The sequence below is a fragment of the Entelurus aequoreus genome, linkage group LG22, assembly GCF_033978785.1.
Source record: "Entelurus aequoreus isolate RoL-2023_Sb linkage group LG22, RoL_Eaeq_v1.1, whole genome shotgun sequence".
NCBI lineage: Eukaryota > Metazoa > Chordata > Actinopteri > Syngnathiformes > Syngnathidae > Entelurus > Entelurus aequoreus.
The window spans coordinates 2,055,948-2,081,673 of record NC_084752.1 but is presented as its reverse complement, the minus strand read 5'-3'; the positions used below and the strand labels follow the sequence as shown (position 1 = coordinate 2,081,673).

At 36.1% G+C, this 25,726-nt stretch overlaps 2 protein-coding genes across 6 annotated transcripts in view; one reads left to right on the top strand and one right to left on the bottom strand.

Annotated features, from left to right (window-relative positions):
• bnc2 (basonuclin zinc finger protein 2) overlaps window positions 1-15,253 on the top strand; it is a 586,671-nt gene extending 571,418 nt beyond the window's left edge. For 2 of the 3 annotated variants that reach the window (XM_062033659.1, XM_062033660.1), the window contains exon 6: window positions 11,711-15,253. In XM_062033659.1, coding sequence (XP_061889643.1) covers window positions 11,711-12,539 — 829 coding nt within the window. In that variant the 3' untranslated portion in view covers window positions 12,540-15,253. Of the gene's footprint in view, window positions 1-7,315; window positions 7,390-11,710 lie in introns of all 3 variants that reach the window. The other variant, XM_062033662.1, reaches the window with a different exon arrangement.
• LOC133639945 (centlein-like) overlaps window positions 1-23,818 on the bottom strand; it is a 771,455-nt gene extending 747,637 nt beyond the window's left edge. For 2 of the 3 annotated variants that reach the window (XM_062033669.1, XM_062033667.1), the window contains exons 1-3: window positions 23,775-23,818; window positions 23,634-23,691; window positions 14,844-14,928 (exon numbers count right to left, since the gene is read on the bottom strand). The gene's annotated coding sequence lies outside the window, so the exon portion shown is untranslated. Of the gene's footprint in view, window positions 1-14,843; window positions 14,929-23,633; window positions 23,695-23,774 lie in introns of all 3 variants that reach the window. The other variant, XM_062033668.1, reaches the window with a different exon arrangement.
• Between the last annotated feature and the right edge of the window lie 1,908 nt (window positions 23,819-25,726).

Here is a 25,726-nt window from a genome sequence, read left to right as displayed (position 1 = left end):
GAGATCAATAATATTTGATATTTTATGCTAATGTGTTAATAATTTCACACATAAGTCGCTCCTGAGTTTAAGTCGCACCCAAGGCCAAACTATGAAAAAAACTGCGACTTATAGTCCGAAAAATACGGTATTATAAATTACGCATTGTTAAACGCGGCCCTCTGAGGGCAACCATAACTACGATGTGGCCCTCAATGAAAACGAGTTCGACACCCCCGACTTAGACGCTGGTTCTCAGGAGGAATATTGGACGAGTAAAGTCGGATTAAATAAGATGTACTTCTTCTTCCTACTCCTTTTCAGACACGTTGAATCGTCAAGAAGAAAACATGACATGTGACGTATGTTCACAATCAACATAATTAATCACGTGCAGGTGGGATCAGTGTATTTTTATAAAAAGAACGACCTGATGAAAAGCTTCAGGATTAATTCCCGTGCCCTTGAGCCAGGACAGTATATGATCTGCGTATGATTTATTATTAGGAGTTATTTTGACAGTGAGGTGTTTTATGCCGGCTCCTTTTGGCTCATACTGTAGGGAGTTAAGAAGAAAAGCGGTGATTAACTGCATTAAACACAGGACAATCGTTATTTATCTCATTTTAATTTTGTTTATATTTAGCCTTGTTCTTTTTTTCTTTTTTTTTTAAAGTCATACTATTGTTGTCGGTATGTTAGTCCCATGTTGCAGCAGAGAGCGTGAAGGTTAATTATATGGGCGAGCATACACCCCTTAATCCCACCTCCTCTTCTTCAGTCTGTTTCTTGCATTGTCTTATAAAGACTGAGTCTCCTAGAGAGAATAGTTATGATAAAACTTTTAAAAAAAATACAATAGAATAATGGACTGTCATGATGAGCATATTCCTTGTGATGTGTTGTCGGGATTTGAATAAATAATCTACAAACCCTTGGGAGGACGTATAGTTATACGAACGTATACAATATGGGAAATGGTGGATTCTTAGACAATGCTAGGGGTGTAACGGTACACAAAAATGTCGGATCGGTACGTACCTTGGTTTAGAGGTCACGGTTTGGTTCATTTTCGGTACAGTAAGAAAACAACAAAATATAAAGTTTTTGGTTATTTATTTACCAAATTTGTAAACAATGGCATAACATGAACCCAGTAGCGGCGGAAGCTAGCTCTCCAATCGACTAAACCTATTCAATAACTCCCTAGTGACATTTTGGTGAATATAAGAAACTGAAACAATACAAAAATAATGCCATTGTAAGTTAATAATACTAACACAGACACTTGTTGGCATATTCGCTAATGCTATCGACGCCAGCTTCATTACATTACGATAGCACGCACTCCTACTGACATCACACAATTAGTAAGTATTGATTGTTTTAGTTATATTGTAAAACTTACAAACGTTGCTTGGCGTGATGAATGAAGAATCCGTTCGAGCAGGAAGGCTATGGATGAATAGTAGATTAAACGGGACTTACACTTCCGATTTAAGGCACGAAACAGAAAGTGCATGTTTAACCTGGAGCAGCTACAGTGAGCGAACTGGTCCAAAAGATGGCGCCAGAGCACAAAGAATAACACACCTTTTCAGTGTCTCTGTCGGTGTTATACGGAAACTATTTCTTAAATGCAAAACATTATGGCCGTAAGCGAAGAAAAATACAAATTGGCAGCACATTTTATAAGCCGCACGGGAAAAAAGTAGTGATTTATATTCTGGAAAATACGGTAACTAAAATAATTTGTGTTTTGTAGACTTCAACAGAAGTCTAACTCGAAGGTGTGCAAACTTTTTCCACAGATACTGAACATTTTAACAAAGTGGCGTGCCAATTTATACATTAAATATGCTAAAACCAAGTCAATTTACATGAGTATTTGATAGCTATTTGGAAAAAAACATTGTAAGCTTAACTTTTGTGTTTTAGGTGACAAAGTTATATCTAATATACCTCATTATCTTTCTTTCTTTCTTTCTTTAGTTTATTTCGAACATGAACACACTTACAGTATAATACATCACACAATTTCATATCATTTCACTTTACATCATGTCCGAAAAGGAGTAGGAAGAAATAAAGCTTATATAATCCTACCCCTTTCCCACTTCAGAGCGTTTACAAATATATAGAATCATTTACTGACCTTTTTATATAATAAAATAACATCTGCGAATTAGTATACACAAGTTTTGTAATATGTAATTAATAAATTCAGTCATTATTAACATACTGAGATGAAGAATATCTTATTTTCAATAAGGTTGAAAGTGTTTCTCATAATTCTTCTTCTTTGTACTTTGTAAGCACTATTATTTTGAACAACTTATTAAACTGGATCATATCAGTACAATGTTTAACTTCTTCACTTAATCCATTCCATAATTTAATTCCACATACTGATATAGTAAGTGTTGTACGTGCATACAAATGTTTTAAATTATTAATGAATTTAATCAATTTCCGGAGCGTGTCGAGGGCCATTAAAAATCTAGCTACGGGCCGAAATGGCCCCCGGGCCGCTCTTTGGACACCATTGATCTAACTGGAACCACGTTACAAAAGAGAGTAAGCAGCTCAAAAGTGGAAATTAGCAAGTAGATTAGAGCGAATAATATCCATAACACTGTATAACACCATATATGCCATCAATGCGTAAATATGACACCTAGAAGGCGCAAAAAGTACAACTAGGATGCCTGTCTGCCACTTAGGCATGTCATTATACCAGTGCTTCCCACACATTCATTTATTTGTGGCGGCCCGCCACGAAAGAATTACGTCCGCCACAAATAAAAATAAAATAAAATTATTATTTTTTTTTTTTTTGTCCTGTCCAGCTTCTCAGGCAAATCATATAGTTGATGTAGATGCCCATATAGGCTGTTCAGATTTACTTTACAAAAGAGAAGTGTAGGATACTTCTCTTGTTGCCTTATTTGTATTTGGCCACTACTGTTTTCTGTTTATTTGTTACTGACTGTGGCAGGACATCTCTGCCTCTGTTTCACTTTATGTTGCTGGTAAATAATATGGTTGTAGTAGTAGGCTAAAGTTAAATTATTTAGTATGCACTAATTAAAGGGGCAAAGCTTTAAGAGACATTTGAGCTTTTATATTTTATAAGATATATTTTTTGTAAGAACCACAATAAATAAATATATTTCAGTGAATAACTTATTGTTCAAATCTGTATATAAATATGTACATAAAGTGTTGTAATTATATTGTAAAATGGATGGATGGATGGACGTTTAAAACAAAACTGTTATTATTAATTAGTAAGTATACATTTTTTGAGCCTTTTTAGAGATCATATCATTGTAGTAAATTATGCAAATTACTTGATGATGTCATGGTGACCACGCCCATAGCCACGCCCCCACCGCCACAGGTATCTTGGCAGTTTATGGGAAACACTGTATACGATATCACAATTAAAGATGCATAATCGATGTAAAATCTAATTGGATTTGTAGTCCTTCCACTTTCAACAAAACCTTATAAGAAATCCCCAGATGACACGAGAGACAAAAAAAACAGCCAAGATGCTGCTGACACGCTCAAGATGAGCCTAAAGATGATTAACGCCGAGGTTGCTCCTCCTCGGCATAGTCCAAAAAAAAAGAAGGATGGAGGCGGTGGAATAAAGACGCGAGGGTGGGAAATCTTAACGTGGGCGGAAAAGTCTCAAATCTGATAAATGAGGAGATAATGTGCTATGTGTGTGTGTGTGTGTGTGTGTGTGTGTGTGTGTGTGTGTGTGTGTGTTCTGCTTATGCTGTTGTTCAAAAATAGTGTTTAAATCAGAGATGGGGATAAAAGATTATTTTTCCAGTTGAGATTTTCTACCGTCCTAAATGTTGATATTTTATTTCGGACGTCACATTTACACTTGCACAACACAACATGGCCGGCAAATAGTATTCAGTCGTCCCTCGCCACATCGCGCTTCAAATATTGTGGCTTCACCATATCGCAGACTTTCAAAAAATATATATATTTTTAAGCATATTCTACCAAAACTTTCATGCATAAAAAAACTGAGCAAACAAAGTAAAAATATCACTACTACAGTAGTATTGATAGCAAGCAGAACACGCCATTCAGAATGGTGGCCACTGATTGGCTCATCCTCAGGCAGTATTACCATACTGCATTAAGAGAGTGTTTATTTCATGTCTAGTGGGCTATCAGAATGTTAAAAATGTATTCAGAAGTTAGTAAAGAAGTTTTTGTATGCTCTAGCTATGAAAATATATTAAATTTATACTTACCCAATGTTCCGGGTTATCAAGCACACCGGTGTGAATGTGTGTGTGTGAATGGGTAAATGTGGAAAATAGTGTCAAAGCGCTTTGAGTTCCTTAAAAAGGTAGAAAAGCGCTATACAAGTACGACCCATTTACCATTTTATTTAAGCCCCATTTTATTTTAGAAGAAATAAATAATTTTTAAATATATTTCTTACACCGGGCTATAAGCCGCAGACAGACTGGTACGAAATATATTTTGTAAATATTTATTTACATGCCATAGTTGTTTCCAAACGGTGCCTGTCACAGGGCAGTAAAACGGATGATCAAACAAAACAGAAGTCATCGTCATGGACCCACTAGCTGCGGAAGCTAGCTCTACAGTCAGCTGAACAGACTCAATAACTCCACGGTGACGTTTTGTTGGATTTACAAAAAGAATGCCACACTGCAAAGACTGAAATCTAAGTAGGATGAAATATCTCAAATAAGGGTGATATTTGCTTATTTTCTGTCTGATAAGATAATTCTTCTCACAAAGCAGATTTTATGTTAGAGTGTTTTACTTGTTTTAAGGGTTTTGCTCCTAAATTATCTCAGTAAGATATTACAGCTTGTTGCTGAGATTTGATGAGCTATATTGAGTAAAACATGCTTGAAACTAGAATATCAACTGTTGTGTCATCAACACTCACAAGTATAAAAGTACTTTTTTAAAGTAATTATTTCTTACTTCAAGCATGAAAAAAAAAATCATGATGCCAAGCACATATGTCAAGATAATGGCACTAGCATTTATTTAATTTAAGAATATTTTTCAACATATTGAGCAAAAAGGTCTTTTTTTCTACTAAGAAAAGTGCACTTGTTATTAGTGAGAATATACTTATTTTAAGGTATTTTTGGGTTCATTGAGGTTAGCTGATTTGACTTGTTTTGGAAAGTCTTGACAAGCCAAATTTTCTTGTTCTATTGGCAGATAATTTTGCTTAGTTCAAATAAAATACCCCTAATTTATTTTATTTTTTTTCTTGAACACTAACTTTTTGCAGTGCACTCACTGTAAGTTGATAATACTAACACACACTTGTAAATGCGTTAGCATATTTGCTAATGCTAATAACGCGAGCTTGATAGCATGTACAAATATGCATGAGAAAACTACAACAGACATCACACATGGGACAGTTTAATAAGTATGACTTGTTTTAGTTATATTGTAAAACTTTGCTCGGAGTGATGAGTGAAGAATCCTTTCGAGCAATAACGCTATGGACGAGTACCGTATTTTTCGGACTATAAGTCGCAGTTTTGTTTTGTTTTATAGTTTGGCCGGAGCGACTTATGTGTGAAATTAACACATTAGCGTAAAATATCAAATAATATTATTGATGTCATTCACGTAAGAGACTAGACGTATAAGATTTCATGGGATTTAGCGATTAGGAGTGACAGATTGTTTGGTAAACATATAGCATGTTCTATATGTTATAGTTATTTGAATGACTCTTACCATAATATGTTACGTTAACATACCAGTTGGTTATTTATGCCTCATATAACGTACACTTATTCAGCCTGTTGTTCACTATTCTTTAGACATTTTAAATTGCCTTACAAATGTCTATTCTTGGTGTTGGGTTTTATCAAATAAATTCCCCCCAAAAATGCGACTTATACTCCAGTGCGACTTATATATTTTTTTTCCTTCTTTATTATGCATTTTCGGCCGGTGCGACTTATACTCCGGAGCGACTTATAGTCCGAAAAATACGGTAGTAGACAAAACTGGACTTATACTTTAGGTTCAAGGCACCAAACAGGAAATACGTTTTCAACCCGCAGCACCTGCAGTGAGCGAACTCATCCAAAAGATGGCGCCATAGCACAAGCGACAACACACCTTTTAGTGTCTCCGTCAGTGTTCTATGAAAATTATTTGTTGAATACAAAACATTACAGCCGTTAGCGAAGAAAAATGCATAAATTAGCCAAAGTGTGGGGGGGAAAAAAGTAGCGACTTATTGTCGAGAAAACATGGTAATGATATTTCGCGGAAATACATTTATCGCGGTCTGGAACCGATTAACAACGATAAACAAGGGACGACTTTATGGTTAAATATGATGCGGTAGGTAATGTTTTTCTGAGATGTTTTATTGTAAAATTGCATGTTGGTTGAAATTAGGGCTGCATCTAACAACTAATTTGAAAATCGATTAATCTGTCGATTATTACTTTGATTAATCGATTAATAATCGGATAAAAGAGACAAACTACATGTCTATCCTTTCCAGTATTTTATTGAAAAAAAACAGCATACTGGCACCATACTTATTTTGATTATTGTTTCTCAGCTGTTTGTGAATGTTGCAGTTTATAAATAAAGGTTTAAAAAAAAAAAAAAAAAAAAGTAGCCTCTGCACATGCGCATAGTATAGATCCAACGAATCGATGACTAAATTAATCGCCAACTATTTTTATAATCGATTTTAATCAATTTAATCAATTAGTTGTTGCAGCCCAAGTTGAGATGATCTGTTGGTTATCCCTAATGTTTATATTGTACTGTATGCTTATACAAGGGATGGGAAACTAAATGTTTAGTTTACGTCAAAGAGTTGTTGTTTATGTGATTTTAAAAAGGGGTCTTAGCTCAATTAGAGCTTATTAGCAGTGAAGGTGTTCCTGTACTTTTCAACTAAAAAAAGGTGTTGCCCGCCTACCCGAGCATCAGCACCAGCATCCTCCATTTAAAAAAAGTTGTGGCGTCAGAAGCGGGATCACCGATAGTGTCCCCCCTCCTTTACGAGCGAACACTATTTGTTCACGCCCGACCAACACGGCGCTGAGCTAACATGTGGCTTCACTATTACACGGGCCGCCAGGATTTACGGGCTCTTTTTGAAATAACAGGCGCGCAGCGGCAGCCACAGCCGATCCATTGGCCACGCTCGATGCTGACGATGCTCGAGTGGACGGGCTCCTGGTTGCCTGCTTGACCAAAAAAAAAAAAAAAAAAAAAAAAAAAAGGGTCCCTCCTTAAATGAATGTATTTCTACCTCTTGCAGGACATTGTCGGATAGGGAAGTAAATAATTAAAGGAAAGGGACCCTTTTTGACTGCATCAACCCTGCCACTGCTGGTAAGCTCTACTTATCCATTGTGACTCCATTTTTTTTTTTTTGATGTCACAGTGCTCCCTGCATGGACAACCCCTTACATGTGTAGGGAAAAAAAAAAAAAAAAGGCACGGCGTGTTTGCATTTCATTTGACTTAACCAGATAGCGGATGATAAGTGTGTGTGTCACTCATAAAAAGAACAATAGCTGTGGAATTAGTGTGAAAATAGCACTTCATTGTGATTTGTCAGGCTCATATTAGCTGGCACCCTTTTGGCATGGCTTTTTGTGCGCTTCCTGAAAAAAAGCTCCATAATCCTCCATCCTGGCATCCGCATGGGACTTGTGTTTGTGTCATCAGCTCAAGCACGTCGTGTTGCACTGTTGTGTTCGGTGCAAAAGGAGAATGTTTAATTGAATTAAATGCAACACACGCTTTGCGGCATTAGCCTGCCAGGGACTGGAGTGCTAATGCGCTATCCAGTTCCCCCTCGATTATCACATTACCACAACTCCAATCAATTGATAAACTCCCATTCAATATGTCGGAGTATTTAATTGAGTCACAGTCTATTGGATTTGAGGGCCGTGCACAGTGCAGACATGCTGACAGCGTAAACATTCTCTCTCTCTCTCGCTCGCTCTCTCCGTTTGTCTGCACTCTGCTGAGGAGAGCTGCAGGGAGGTACAAACAAGAAATGCATATTCTCTATTTCCTATGAAGTAAGCCGGGGCATCTGTTTACTCAACTACAGAGAGTGGCAGGTATCTTTTAGGGGTTAGGACTTGGCCTCATTATTTTCAATAGTATAAAATATTGCTTTGTTACTACACTGCAAAAAGTCAGTGTTCAAAAACAAGAAAAAAAAAATACAAAAACTAGGGGTATTTTATTTGAACTAAGCAAAATTATCTGCCAATAGAATAAGAACATTTGGCTTGTCAAGACTTTCCAAAACAAGTAAAAATAGCTAACCTCAATGAACCCAAAAATACCTTAAAATAAGTATATTCTCACAAATAAGTGCACTTTTCTTGGTAGAAAAAAAAAATTAGACCTTTTTGCTCAATATGTTGAAAAATATTCTTAAATGAAGTAAATGCTAGTGCCATTATCTTGACATAATGATATGTGCTCGGAATCACATTTCTTGAAACCAGCAAACTTATACTAAAAACTAGTTTATTGTTCTTAATGGAAAGGCAACAAGGCAAGCGCTTGTTACTCTCAGGGGTCTCCTAGCCGCTCAGGCAAATCATATGGGCTAAAAATGCATTTTTCCATCGATAACATGACATCATCGCGCCAAGTGCGTGCTCTTTCAGTCAATTAGTGTGCGAGTAATATATATATATATATATATGTGTGTGTATCTATATATACATATTTCAAACTATTTTGAACATAAATAGTTCATGCACATTCAGGTAAATTCTTCAAAATTACAATAAAAAAAAATTTGGCTGGGGGCTGTGTGTATATATATATATATATATATATATATATATATATATATATATATATATATATATATATATATATATATATATATATATAAATTAGATTTCAGTTTTTGCAGTGTAGGACTTGGCCTCATTATTTTCAATAGTATAAAATATTGCTTTGTTACCACACTGCAAAAACTGAAATCTAAGTACTATTAAATATCTCAAATAAGGGTGATATTTGCTTATTTTCTGTCTGATAAGATAATTCTTCTCACTAAGCAGATTTGATGTTAGAGTGTTTTACTTATTTTAAGTGTTTTGGTCCTAAATGATCTCAGTAAAATATTACAGCTTGTTGCTGAGATTTGTAATAGTTCTTTTTTTTTTCTACCAAGAAAAGTGCACTTGTTATTAGTGAGAATATACTTATTTTAAGGTATTTTTGGGTTCATTGAGGTTAGCTAACTTTACTTGTTTTGGAAAGTCTTGACAAGCCAAATGTTCTTGTTCTATTGGCAGATAATTTTGCTTAGTTCAAATAAAATACACCCAATTTTTTTTTTCTTGTTTTTGAACACTGACTTTTTGCAGTATATCAATTACGTAATCTTTTTTTAGTTACATTTTTGATCAATATTTTCCATTTTCACATTCTGCATTTGTTTAACAATGTTAATACTTATAATTATATTTGTATATTACAGACATACAAATTTGAAGTGTGTTTTATCCGACTAATTAAATAAACTGATCGATAGATTACCGGATTACAAACTAATTGATAGCTGCAGCCCTATATTGTATACAGTGCATGCACATAGTATTCACAGCCCTTCACTTTGTCCACGTTTTTTTTTTTATGTTACAGCCTTATTCCAAAATAGAATAAATTCATTTGTATCCTTAAAATTCTAGACACAATACCCCATAATGACAATGTGAAAAGGTTTTATTTTTTTATTTTTTTAAAAATGTTTATAAATGTCTAAGTATTCACAGCCTTTGCTCAATATTTCATTGATGCACCTCTGGCAGCAATAACAGCCTGAAGTCTTTTTTTTAATATGATGCCAGGATAGAGGGAAAGATGAATGCAGCAATGTACAGAGACATCCTGGAGGGTACCGCAAAGAGGAATGGGCGAAAGTGCCCAAAGATAAATGTGCCAAGCTTGTGGCGTCGTATTCAAGAGGAAGTAATTGCTGCCAAAGGTGCATCAACAAAGTATTGAGCGAAGGCTGTGAATACTTATGTACATGTGATGTTTGCAATTTATTTGCTATTTAAAAATCAAATTAAAAAAACTTCACATTTTCATTATGGGGTATTGTGTGTGTAGAATTTTGAGGATTTTTTCCATTTTGAAATAAGGCTATACCATAACAAAAGTGAAGCGCTTTGAATATTTTCTGGATACAGTGATTTTAACTTCTATGCTACGTACATAGTTTCTCTAAAAGTAATCATGTACGCAAAGACACTATTATAGTATAATGGATAAGAACTCGTTATTGTTAATATTTGATACATTTTTATATTTGGGAAAATACTATCATTATTAGGGGTGCTCAAAAAATCGATTCACATGTGAATTGGGATTCCTATTTTCCAATTCTAAAGTGATTTATAATTAAATAATCTTAATATATATATATATATATATATATATATATATATATATATATATACATACATACATACATACACACACATACATATATATATATAATTTTATTATTTATTAATTTTTTTAAAGACAACTTTTGCACGTGCACATCATAAGTCAGCTGCCAAGAGGAGCTTTAGTAACCTGTAACACGTTTTGAAAAGGTTTTAAAATCTTTTTACACCAAACAACATATTGCGAGAATTGTGTTGAATGGAGAACTGATTCTGAATCCAATTATCACCCCAAGAACCGGAATCAAATCTTGAGTGGTTATAATATACCCATCCCTAATAAATATAACTTTTTTTTTCTTATACACTAATTTAATCATTCATATTTTTATTATAATTTATATTATTTAAATATTCTTAAATATGCAATAATAAATGTAAAATCCCTAACAGTAAAGATATAGTCGAGGTTTCTGTGGTTTATCCGTTATACGGTGCTCAATACCGGGGTAGAGCGGAATATACGTTAGGTCAGGAAAAAACAAAGGCTATTTCATCCCTACAAGCCTGTTTCGCAGGTTTCACCGCTCTTCAGGGGATTTTAAAAACCCTGAAAATCAGGTTTCACTGCTCAAAAAAAAAAAAAGAGCAGTGAAACCTGCGAAACAGGCTTGTAGGGATGAAATACACGCTCTTTAGGGGATCTTAAAATCCCTTGAAGAGCAGTGAAACCTGCGAAATAGGCTTGTAGAGGATGAAATACACTGCTCTTTAGGGTTTTTTAAAACACCCTGAAAAGCAGTGAAACCTGCGAAACAGGCTTGTAGGGATGAAATACACTGCTCTTCGGGGGATCTTAAAATCCCCCGAAGAGCAGTGAAACCTGCGAAACAGGCTTGTAGGGATGAAATAGCCTCTGTGTTTTTTCCTGACTTAACGTATAACAGTAAAGATTTATACTCTAGGTAGTTTATGAATATTAAATGCAAATAATTGGTTTATATCAATGCTTTCACTTTTAGAATGCACTACTTGCTCTTTAAAATGTCAGCTTTACACATGCCAGGTCTGCTCTGTCGGCGGTAAATGTTGCGTTATAGACAACCACACACACACACATTCTTAGTGAAGGTAACCACGCCCCCTTGTCACGTCTGTTAGAGGTGTGGCGTTGAAGTAACTCGGCGATTATTGGAGGCATGTTTATCAGCAAATATATTTTACGAAGAAAAAATGGTATTCACGCCGATGATTTTGTTGTATTTTCCCATCAGGCACAGCTCCAACATTAACCTGCACCGCAAACTGCTGACCAAAGAGCTGGACGACATCGTCCTGGACCCCCAACTCACGCCACTGCCCAAGGACTTCCGGGCCGAGTTACTGGCCAAGATCTACGCCGGGCACCACCACATGGCTTTGGACCCGACGGGCGGGATGGCGTTCAGAGGCCTCGGCCCCGCCGCCTTGATCCACGGCGCGCATTCCCCCATGGGCAACATCGACTTCTCCCAGCGCCTTCTCCACCCGCACCTGAAGAACCACCACGCCAACGGCTTCTCCCGAGGCCAGCCGGACGACTACGTGGTGCTGGACCTGAGCACCACGTCCAGCGGCAGCGTCCACTCCTCGCACGAGTCGGACGAGGGCAGCGACGAAGGCGTCCTATTGGACGACCTGGAGGAGGAGGAGGAGGAGGGACTGGAGGAGGAGGGACTGGAGGAGGAAGGCAACAGCGAGGGGGAGGAACTGGGGCGAGAGACTGTTGAAACGACCAGCGAGTGCTTGGCATCGCCGTTCCGCCTCTCGTCCACCGGAGGGAGCAACAACGACGGCGGCGGCGTCCTGTGCAGCATCTGCCACAAAGTGTACAGCAACAAGGGGACTCTGCGCGTGCACTACAAGACTGTGCACCTGCGCGAAATGCACAAGTGCAAAATCCCCGGCTGCAACATGGCGTTCAGCTCCCTGCGCAGCCGCAACAGACACTCGCAGAACCCCAACCTCCACAAAAACGCGCCCTTCTCCGCGCTGACTCCTCAAAGCCCGCCCCTCTTTCCTCCTCTAGCCCCTCCCCCCGTTTGTACTCAGCCCTGCCCGTGAAAGATCCTTTCCGTACACTCCACTTTGTCCCTGACGCCGCTGGTTTTCATACACCTTCTCCTCTCCAAAGAACTTCTTATTTGTGACTTTTGCCTGCGGACAAGATCGTACTGAGACTTTGAAAAAACTAAACAAAAAAACAGACAAAAAAAAAAACATGTATCTTGTTGTATTTGTGTAATGATAGCTTTGAAATGAACCCCCTTAACGGAGGGGGAAAAAAAGCATGCCAGCTTCATTTGTAAATAATGTCCCGAGAGTGTAGAAGACTCGTGTTGATGGTCCGTTTGCTTCTTTTTTTTTTGCTTTTTTTGTTGCTTTTTATGTTACAGTCCAGTACAATACTTCAAGCTATAGGCAAGAAAGAGGTAGCATCTTACTAGCTTGAGTCATTTTATCACATCTTAGGCAAAAAAAAAAAAAGACAAAAAAAAAAAAAAAAAAAACCTACATAAGAATATCACGTGAATTGCTTTGTTGGATATTCAGAGGTTGCCGGCATGCTCTTCTTAGGCTCCCACGCGGATATCTGTGTCTTATTGATTTTTGCTTTGATGTTTATGCGATTCCGTTTTTTTGCACTTTGCATCTATACAAGGGGATGTGTAATATTAGTGAGGACGTTTGCAATGGTGAGTTAAGGTGCATCGTTTGATCGTGGAACTTCAACCTGCCGGCGCCGGTTTCGTTTGCTTTGTTTTTGCGTGTGCCCTTAAATGTAAACAACAACAACAACAACAAAAAGATACGACAATACCCAACAAAACGTCTCATGTATGGATTTTGGTTGTCCAGTTCACACTTGTGGTTCGGTACTCTGATCCGGACCAAAAAAATTGCTCAGACTTCACAATGGTGTTTTTGTCATGACAACCAAAGCACGTGATTGGTCGAAATTCTTAACATTAGGATCATTTCTTAAGTCTGTGGTACCTTTGAAATAATGTAAATCTAAAAATATGAACACAAAACACACACTTTCACAAAGAACTAAAGAGCTCTATTTCCTAATGGTACAAAAAAATCAGCCCCAAAATGTAATCGCTTGTTCCTTGACCCATTTCTGACATTTCCTGAAATTTATATGAAAATCCGCCCAAAACCTTTTGAGTTATTTATAGCAAAATGAAAGAAACAGAGTAAACCCTCTTGTCATCCATCCATTATGTTTGTCTAGCATACATACACAGAAGTTGAAGCTGGTATCAGGCCCAAAATTAGATTTGGTACTCTGATCCGGACTAAAAAAAAGTTTGCTTAGCCTTCACAACGGTGCTTTTGTCATGACAACCAAAGCACGTGATTGGTCAGATTTCTTAACATTATGTATATTTTATAAGACTGTGGTACCTCGGTTTTTGAAACAATGTCAATCTAAAAATATGAACCCAAAACACACACTTTCACAAAGAACTAAAGAGCGCAGCCCTACTTCCTAATCGTACAAGAAAATCAGACCCCTCATTGGTTCCTTATCTCATCATCTATAGCAGTGGTCCCCAACCACCGGGCCGCGGCCCGTACAAGAAATTTAAAAAAATAAAAATAAATAAAAAACTTTTTTTTTTTTTTTTTTTTTTTTAATTATTAAATCAACATAAAAAACACAATATATACATTATATATAAATATAGATCAATACAGTCTGCAGGGATACAGTCCGTAAGCACACATGATTGTATTTCTTTATGGGAAAAAAAAATAAATAAAAAATTTAAATCCCCCCACCGTTCCGTGGGACACATTTTCTAGTGTTGGGGGACCACTGATCAATAGCAACATGAGAGAAAGAGTGAACCCTCTGGTCAGTCATCCACTATGTCTGTCTAGCATACACACACACACAAGTTGAAGCTGGTATCGTATCGTAAACCTAAGGTAACTCAGTAGAAATGATCCGGAACAGGCCCAAAATCAGATTCGGACATTGTTTTGAAAGTTTCATGAAAATCCGCCTATAACTTTTTGAGCTATCTATAGTGGAATGAAAGAAACAGAGTGAACCCTCTTGACACTCCTCCATTATATTTGTCCTTGCAGGGTTGCTAGCAAAAACACACAGAAGTTGAAGCTCCTATCGTATCGTAAACTTAAGGTAACGAAGTAGAAATTATCCAGGACAGGCTCAAAATCTGATTCTGACATTTTTTTGAAAATGTCACAAAAATCCGTCCATAACTTGAGTTATGTTGCTAAGCAACAATCCAACATAGTAACAAGTAATGATGGAGAAAACAATGAACTAGATATGCATAATGAATGAAATGAGCAGGGTTCTTTCTTGAATTAAATAGTGTTTCTCACCTTTTTTTCGTTTTTTTTTTATCAAAGTGCTGGTACTCTCAACTTTCTTCGGCCCCACGGCGGCTTATTTTGCAGTCGTCGTACTCTGTATAGAAAAAAAAACAAAAAAACACAGCGACTGAGTTCAGGTGTCTACTGATGCTGCGGTCAAAGTTGGAGTTGCCGCAAAACACATTTTAAGATAGCCAACACTCTACTGCCCTCTGGCGGCTGAAGTGGACAGCGCACCCCCTAATTCGTCACGTTTCGTGTGTCAGGTAAACTTATATGAATCCCCTTCCTACCGCTTTTTGACATATTAGTGTGTGAGCGACGCCATTTGGCTTTCTTTATCAAAGTGCTGGGTACTCACAACTTTCTTCGGCCCCAAGGTGGCTTGTTTTGCAGTCATACTAATATATATATATATATATATATATATATATATATATATATATATATATATATATATATATATATATATATATAAAAAGGCACATCGACTGAGTCACCAACACAAGAGCAGACGGACTAGTTCAGGTGTCAACACTTTTTCGAACCAGAAAAGAAAAGGCAAATATAGTAATTATTCCGCCAACAAAAACATTTTGTACACTGCAAAAAGTTAGTGTTCAAAAACAAGAAAAAAAATACAAAAATTAGGTGTATTTTATTTGAACTAAGCAAAATTATCTGCCAATAGAACAAGAAAATGTGGCTTGTCAAGACTTTCCAAAACAAGTAAAATTAGCTAACCTCAATGAACCCAAAAATACCTTAAAATAAGTATATTCTCACTAATAAGTGCACTTTTCTTGGTAGGAAAAAAAAAAAAAAAGACCTTTTTGCTCAATACGTTGAAAAATATTCTTAAATGAAGTAAATGCTAGTGCCATTATCTTGACATAATGATATGCGCTCGGCATGATGATTTTTTTTTTCATGCTTGAAATAAGAAATGATGACTTTAAAAAAGTAGTTTTATACTTGTGAGTGTTGATGACACAGCTTTGCAACAGTTGATATTCTAGTTTCAAGCATTTTTTACTCAATATAGCTCATCAAATCTCAGCAACAAGCTGTAATATCTTACTGAGATCATTTAGGAGCAAAACACTTAAAACAAGTAAAACACTCGAACATAAAATCTGCTTAGTGAGAAGACAGAAAATAAGCAAATATCACCCTTATTTGAGATATTTCATCTTACTTAGATTTCACTTTTTGCAGTGTAGGGCTTGAGCAAACTGGAAAACTGACTAAAAATGGCAAGAAGTGTGTCCACAGGTGCATCATGAGAGGATGCATTAAAACAGGGGTGTCAAACATACGGCCAGAGGGCCGGATCAGGGCCCGCGAACAGGTTTTATCCGGCCCCGCTGGATGAGTTTGCCAAGTATAAAAATGAACCGGAAATTTTGGAATGAAAGAAACTGCTGTTCTAAATGTGTCCACTGGATGTCGCAATAGCAATGTAGATGATGCTACATATGTACAAAATAAAGCACATGAAGTTAGTACATCAGTCGAGAAAAATGATCAAACTACATAAATAACAGTAATTTGATTGATATATATTTTTTTTTTTATCTTGACAGATTGATAATTAACACCAGTGAGTTGACTGATGAACATGATCACATCATTTATCCAGAAAGTACAAATAAAGACAAATAAAGATAGAATACTATTAACCGCAACATGTAAGTGTAAAAAAACAACATTATGATTTGTACATTTTCAGAATGTGCTTTTTGTGTATTTTTTAAACAAAGAAAACAATCTGACGTTGTCTTTATTTTTAAGTTATCGTGCCATGATTTTACCAGTCCGGCCCACTTGGGAGTAGATTTGTCTCCATCTAAAATGAGTTTGACACCCCTGCATTAAAATCATCAAAAACCATAAATAATAAGATGTACAGATCGTCGGCCGTTTTGGTTTTCAGGTTTGATTTTGGGGGGGGGGGATTTGAGTTCGTTACACTTTTTTACAAGTTTTTGTTGGGGGGTGTTAAATTCCAATCTGTGTTTCTTTTGTCGGTAGAATACACCCCTGGACTAGTTTGTTACGCCCGATGTTTATGAACGATACCTTTCGTGGGGAATCTGACGAAAAAAGTGGCGTGCAAAAACCGAGGTACCAACTTTATTTAAAAAGCTTCCAGAATACACTTCTAAAGAGCGCCAGCAGCACTTCCTGTTTTTATTTGTGTCCCGCGCTGGTCTTTGGTCCAGGTAGCCGCCACTTTCAAGTGACTGAACCGAACGTGTGAATCCCTACAAGAACCGGCACTTCTTAAATAAAATAGTCCCCCAACCTCCACGGTGACCGAGCTCATTGTACTTAAAAAAAACAAAAACAAATTACTGACATGATGCACTTGAGTCTTAAAAAAAAAAAAAAAATCTGTGAAATTAAACAAAGATGGTACAAGTACTTCCAGTGGCCCAAGTAGCCAAGGGAGCGGGGTATTTATTGGTGGCTGGCGTTAATTAAGCCCAGCATTTTTGCTTTACAGTAGGGAAGGGATTCATATGGCTCCATTCCTGGGTGGACCTGGCGTGAAGGGGGATGAGAGGGAATGCAGTCTGCTGAAAATGACGGAAAGCGCCACGACACAGTTGGACTTGCCACACAGCACATTTTAAGATAGCCAACACTCTACTGCCATCTGGCGGCTAAATTGGACAGTGCACCCTCTTATTCGTCACGTTTCGTGTGTCAGGTAAACCCGTATGAATCCCCTTCCTATTGTTTTTTTCAACGTATTAGTGTGTGTGAGCGACGCCGTGTGACTTTGGTTTTCGTCTTACTTGACCGGTGCTGCACACAGAAGGAAGAATATGCAGTGTTAACGTGCCGACACATGTACAGTATTTACCCGCTAAAAAAGTAGGGATGGACAACATTTCTTCATTCATTCTTAAATGAATGTTTTACACTCCTGTTTCCGTAAATTACATATGGTGGTGACCCTTAAGGGTTGTGCTTAAAAGTGCTCTGGAATACATGCTGGCATACAGTAAGGAAGGGATTCCAAATTCGTCACGTTTCATGTGTCAGGTAAACCGCGCCGAATCCCTTTCCAAGTTTTAGTTGATGTTTTTCGACCAATCTCGCTCAAATGTTACACACATGTACGTGTCAGAGACCTAGAGGTGTGTACCAAGTTTCGTATGGACATGTGACAACATTTCTTCATTCATTCTTAAATTAATGTTTTACACTCCTGTTTCCGTAAATGATATATGGTGGCGCCTAGGGATGATGTTTCATAAGAAATTATCAAGTTCCAGCCCATTATCGAATCCTCTTATCAAACCGATTCCTTATCGATTCTCTTATCGAATCCAGATAGGTTGTTGTATATGGAAAAAAACACAATATTTGGTTTAACAAAAACTCACTTTTAATTTAAAAGAAAAAACTAAAATAAATTAAATAAACAAATATTGACTGTTACCCCCCTAAAAAAAAAAAAAAAAAAAATATTGACTGTTAACCAAAGTATATTAAGTGGGATTTTTCAGAAAAACAAATATATACAGTAACACAAAAACAATCTGTCTCTGTGATCACTATAGGTGTATAAATAATAATATAGTGTTAAATAAAATCAGTCCCTTGGGCACAAAACTGAAAATAATACAGCTCTCCAAAAAGTGCACTTCTGCTGCTATTGGAACATACTAACTACACATACAGGCAGACAGCTAACAAACAATCCAAGACGTCTAATAAAGTTCCAAAGCAGATTAATACATTTAGGCTCTTTATTGTTGTTGATCTTTACTTTTGTCTTGCACTGGACTGTTATTTTTTTAAAAACTGAAATACACACAATGACAAATGTATAAGCTATGTGATTGAATTAACATACTGAAATGTAATACACAATATGTAAATATTAGCTTCACACAAATATACAGTACTATCATCAAACAAATACTTCTGAGTGTTGAAACTATTTCGATGGTGGAAATACACGACTGGCAGCCATTTTAAGTCCTCAAAACATCCATTGAAACAGTGCACAAAAATCGTTTTTTAATAAACATCTTACTATTAAATGTAACCACTTTCCACCTTAATATTGAGTTACATAAACAAGTTAAACAGTTTACTTACAGATTTATCTTTTCCACGGCTTGTAAGAGCTAACACAAATTGTCTACTTCTCAATTGTCCCACGAACTGAACTGACGTCGTCAACCCGGAAGTGCCCAAACTAATGACGCGTAGTATTTTCATATCGCCACAAGGTGTCAGTAAGAGTCTACAATCAAATGGGCGTAACATTGCCCATTTGGGATTCGTTCCCAGGGAATCGAATAAAGAACCAACTCTTTTTTTTTTTTTACTATAGTGGCCTCGATAACAGGAACCGGTTCTCAAAAAGGGATTTGAGTCCATGGAATCGGTTCTTTTCTTATTGAACAACCAGGAGAATCGGTTTCGAACATCATCCCTAGTGGCGCCCCCTAAAGGTTGTGCTTAAAAAAACGCTCTGGGATACATGCTGGCATACAGTAAGGAAGGGATTCCCAATTTGTCACGTTTCATGCGTCAGGTAAACCGCGCTGAATGGGCCCATATGAATCCCTTCACGACTGAAGTTTTTGTTGATGTTTTTCAACCAATCTTGCTGAAATGTTACACACATGTACGTGTCAGAGACCTGAAGGTGTGTACCAAGTTTAGTATTAAGAAATTGTAACCCAATCCGGCGTATCGGGGACAAAATACGGGGTTTGATAAAGAAAAAATAGCAAAGGTGAAATGGTAGGGGACACATTTTCAACGGTGGTGAAGGAAATGTGTCATATTTACTCTTTCATTGGGATTCTGGTTGTCGCTGTGCTGTACCGGAACTATACACAGCTGATTGCTAAAAAAAAAAAAAAAAAATTCTGTATCTGGGTTACATCACTGTCCGTCTTTTTTTTTTTTTACCGTTATTGTAGCTTACGCGGGATTAAACTGCTTGAAGGTGGCGTCCACAGAACACATAAAGACACAAGTAGGTTTGTATAGATGCTTCATTTTTTTCCTTTCAACCACGTCTTAATTTGAACTGGAAACCTGTGAAATAGCAGAAGGGTCTTAAAAGAAAAAAAAACGCGATCTCAAACGTGTGGATGAATATCGTGCCAATTAGTAGGTAGTAAAGTTGAGGACCTGCGTTATTAAGTCTTAAAAGGTTGACACGGCTGCAAGAACAAAGTATTACTTTTGTGAGGGGGGGGACGGTGACTAAGAAGCCTCATTGATACTGCAAGTTGCCTAAAAAGGTGTTGCCCATTTGCAGACGAGAGGTTTCAAGTGGTCCTCCTTTGTTTTAAAAAATAAAAATGAAAAAAAGAAATCTTTACTTTTTTCTGTATCATATCTGTCTGTTTTGTTTTTGTTTGTTTTTGCATAAAATGCATAAGGGTTTTTGGGATGTAAATGGAATTTTATTCATATTTTGTCCAAATACCTCTTGTAATTTGTATCAGAATTCTTGTACAATTTTTATATTAAAGATTTATCAGTCACTGGCATTTTGTCACCGCATCTTTTTTTTTCCTTTATTCAATCAGGATATTTCCACCCAAAAAAAAAAAGTGGTATTTTTCAAGCCTTTAATTACCTTGTGATAAAAAATCATTAGGGAGACGGCTATCTTGACCAATTAGTGGAGCGTTAGATTAAAAGAGTTATTAAAAGATGTAGCGGTCTGAGGAGAAGCTGCTGCTGGCTTTGGCAAATTAATAAGACGGTCATTGGCAAAAGAGCAGCAGATAATGACTAAAAGGGAGCAAATTGGAAGTGGTACACAATCTTACATGCATATGAAATAAGCGCATTGGAAGCTATAAGGCAAGGGTGTCCCAACTTTTACACTGAGGGCAGTACGCTGAAAAATTAAAACATGCAGGATCCATTTTGATATTTTATATTTTCAAAACAAATGCAATATATATATTTTTTTTACTTTTCCCGGAAGGGTCTCAGTCATAAAAATGTTAAAAGTAAGTAATATATTATTATTTTTACTTTTACTTAATTATTCGACAAATTAATATTGATTTCTCCATCAACTTCAGGTCAATATAAAGTTTTTTTTAATAAATATGTATATATATATATATATATATATATATATATATATATATACATATATTAGGGTTGTACGGTATACCTGTATTAGTATAGTACTGCGATACTAATGAATCATATTCGATACTATACCGCCTCTGAAAAGTATCCACCCCTTCGCCCCTCCGTCGTCGTCATGACATTGCTGGTTTTACAAGCAGAGAAGCATGTTCGGCAGCGCACAATCACGGGGTACTTACAAGCAGACACAGTGTGTAGACAGAAACAGGAGAACGGACACATTTTGGCTTAAAAACTAAAGATAAAGGTGAAGTTATAACACTGAAACACCCTCAGGGAGAGGTGCTTTAAGACATGGCTAGCTAGCTAACGTCCATTGACAGTGTTTTAGCTACTTCTAAATTACTAATCCTGGCCTCCATGGCGACAAATAAAGTAAGTTTCTTACAAGTATCATCCCTGCAGGACGAGGAATAGCTAAACATGCTTCACCGGCGTCACAATGTAAACAAACGCCATTGGTGGATCTACACCTGACATCCACTGTAATGATACCAAGTTCGGGAGCGTATCTAGTCCATACTACTTTGATTACATTGATATTTTTTAGCATCACTAAATCTTTTTTATTTTAAGAAAAATGTATATTATGTTTATAAAGTCAGGAAATACGTCCCTGGACACATGAGGACATTGAATATGACCAATGTATGATCCTGTAACTACTTGGTATCGGATCGATACCCAAATGTGTGGTATCATCCAAAACTAATATAAAGTATCAAACAGAAGAATAAGTGATTACATTTTAACAAAAGTGTAAATAGAACATGTTAAAAAAGAGAAAGTACGCAGATATTAACAGTAAAGGAACGAGTAGATTAATAATTCATTTTCTACCACTTGTCCTTAATAAAGTAGACAAAATAATAGGTAGATAAATGACAGTATGTTACTGCATACGTCAGCAGACTAATTAGGAGCCTTTGTTTGTTTACTTACTACTAAAAGACAACTTGTCTAGTATGTTCACTATTTTATTTAAGGACAAACTTGCAATAATAAACATATGTTTAATGTACCCTAAGATTTGTTGTTAAAATAAAGCCAATAATGTAATTTTTTGTGGTCCCTCTATTCAGAAAAGTATCGAAATACATTTTGGTACCGGTACCAAAATATTGGTATCGGGACAACACTAATATATTTATACATACACACACACACACTTTTTTTTAAAAATTTTTTTACATTCAACACTTTTTGTTTGTTTTTATGGCCTTTTTGTCGAGAACGTTTTTTGTTTTTATATATGGCAAACAATATTTTTCCCAAGAATATTTCAAAAGTTAAATATTTGAAGTGAAGTAATTGGTGCCTCAAATACGTCAATAATTCATAAAAACATTGATTTTGATTCATTACTTTTTTTTTGAGCAATCATAGCTTCAAAGAAGAAAATCAGCCTGCCTGGCAGCTTTGTGTAATTAATGTCAACAGTCCAACTTTTTTCATTACATTTTAAACATTTACCTTAAAATAAGTATATTCTCACTAATAACAGGTGCACTTTTCTTGGTAGAAAAAAAACGAGACCTATTTGCTCAATATGTTGAAAAATATTCTTAAATGAAGTAAATGCTAGTGCCATTATCTTGACATAATGATATGCGCTCGGCCTTACATTTCTTGAAACCAGCAAACTTATACTAAAAACTAGTTTATTGTTCTTAATGGAAAGGCAACAAGGCAAGCGCTTGTTACTCTCGGGGTCTCCTAGCCGCTCAGGCAAATCATATTGTCTAAAAATGCATTTTTCCATGGATAACATGACATCATCGCGCCAAGTGCGTGCTCTTTCAGTCAATTAGTGCGCATATATACAGCCCGGCCCCCGGCCCAATTTTTTTTATTTTAATTTTGAAGAATTTATCTGAATGTGCATGAACTAATTCTGTTCAGAAATGTTAAATGTTTAAATATTAACTGTCAGTTTACTGTACTGTGCCAACTGTACTACTATATGAGTGCGTATTTTCTATTGTTTCATTGAAAATAAAACAGCAAAGTCCATTTGGCTGTCATCTGTTTTAATTATGAGACACAATTGTGTCCAAATTATGATTTTTTTTTTTCATGCTGAAGTAAGAAATGATGACTTTAAAAAAGTAGTTTTCTACTTGTGAGTGTTGATGACACAACAGTTGATATTCTAGTTTCAAGCATGTTTTACTCAATATAGCTCATCAAATCACAGCAACAAGCTGTAATATCTTACGGAGATCATTTAGGAGCAAAACCCTTAAAACAAGTAAAACACTAACATAAAATCTGCTTAGTGAGAAGAATTATCTTATCAGACAGAAAATAAGCAAATATCACCCTTATTTGAGATATTTAATCTTACTTAGATTTCAGTTTTTGCAGTGTAATTGCCTGTTCATAGCTGATGATTACTCTTCATTAAACTTCCTTTAACGTGTAAAAAAAAGCACATATTTTTATGTTTTCGATGCTCTACATTCAAGCTAGTTAGCAGAGGAGGGTCCGAGTCGCCGCAAATTGTACTCAAATAAGAGTAGTTTGGTGTAATATGACTCAAGTAGAAGTAAAAAGAATGAAAACATTAATTAATGAAGTCAGTATTCAGTGATATAACTACTTAGCACAATGTTAGCTTAAACATGAAAAACATCTCCAACTTACCTAAACATGTTTTCTCTAGTTGAAGAGGGAATTGTTGTCAGCTGAAGTGTGAACATTTCTACTGACACATAAATATATATATTATACTTTAAAATACATATTTTGTTCATATTTTGTCAATAAACATTGAAGAGTTATTACCTCATGGAGCTTTTTTCCGAATGTGTAGTTTGAGTGAGGTCATGTGACCGCCAGGCTCCGTTTGATTGGTGGAACTAGGTCATGTGACTGCCAGGCTCCGTTTGATTGGTGAAACTAGGTCATGTGACACAAGTCTCTCTAATGAGCCAAATGAAAACATCCTTGCAAGCAGGACTCAGTAGATTATGGATAAAATATCATGATGGCGTGAATAAAAGTAGCAGTTTGAATGAGACTCAGTGTACACACTGCAAAAAGTTAGTGTTCAAAAACAAAAACAAAAAAAAATTAGGGGTATTTTATTTGAACTACGCAAAATTATCTGCCAATAGAACAAGAAAATTCGGCTTGTCAAGACTTTCCAAAACAAGCAAAATTAGCTAACCTCAATGAACCCAAAAATACCTTAAAATAAGTATATTCTCACTAATAACAAGTGCACTTTTCTTGGTAGAAAAAAAAGAGACCTTTTTGCTCAATATGTTGAAAAATATTCTAAAATGAAGTAAATGCTAGTGCCATTATCTTGATTTTTTTTTTCATGCTTGAAATAAGAAATGATTACTTTAAAAAAGTAGTTTTCTACTTGTGAGTGTTGATGACACAACAGTTGATATTCTAGTTTCAAGCATGTTTTATTCAATATAGCTCATCAAATCTCAGCAACAAGCTGTAATATCTTACTGACATCATTTAGGAGCAAAACACTTAAAACAAGTAAAACACTCTAACATAAAACCTGCTTAGTGAGAAGAATAATCTTATCAGACAAAAAATAAGCAAATATCACCCTTATTTGAGATATTTCATCTTACTTAGATTTCACTTTTTGCAGTGTAACAAAGCAAAAGTAGGGTCTCTTATTCAAAACTACACTGATATCATGACAATTAATACAATAACACAATGAACCCAAAACCAGTGAAGATGGCACGTTGTGTAAATGGTAAAAAAAAAAAAAGAAACAGAATACAATGATTTGCAAATCCTTTTCAACTTATATTCAATTGAATAGACTGCAAAGACAATATATTTAATGTTCCAACTGGAAAACTTTGTTGTTGTTGTTTGTTGCAAATATTAGCTCATTTGGAATTCGATGCCTGCAACATGTTTCCAAAAAGCTGGCACAGGTGGCAAAAAAGACTGAGAAACTTGAGTAAATGTTAATCTCCCTACTAACCCACCAGTGCCTCCATGGAAATGCCCCCTTCTACCTCAAAGAACTACTCACCCCCAAATCCTCCACACAGGCTAACCTCCTCCAACCTCCGAGGACAAAGCTACGAACAATGGGAGACCGGGCTTTCTGCTCCGCCGCTCCCAGTCTGTGGAACGCTCTCCCTGACCACCTGAGGGCACCACAGACTGTGGATGCTTTTAACAAAGACTTAAAAACCCTTGTTTTTTTTAAAAAAAGACTTTTTTTAAAAAAATGAATAGATACTAGTTTTAGCTATTTTACTGTTCTAGTTTTTATTTGTATTTATTTTTTATATCTTTAAAAAAATAAATGTAATACACTGTAGCACTTTGAGGTTGTTTACTCAATGTGAAGTGCTTTTTTTAAAAAATAAAATCTATTATTGTTATTATTATTATTAATCAACAACCAACAAATTTAGCTGAACTGCATCAATTTTGTCAAGAGGAGTGGTCAAAAATTCCAGCAGAAGCTTGTGGATGGCTACCAAAAGTGCCTTATTGCAGTGAAACTTGCCAAGGGACATGTAAGCAAATATTAACATTGCTGAATGTATACTTTTGACCCAGCACATTTGCTCACATTTTAAGTAGACCCATAATAAATTCATAAATTAAGCAAACTTCATGAATGTTGTTTTTGTGACCAACAAGTATGTGCTCCAATCACTCTTTCACAAAAAAATAAGAGTTGTAGAAATTATTGGAAACTCAAGACAGCCATGACATGATGTTCTTTACAAGTGGAT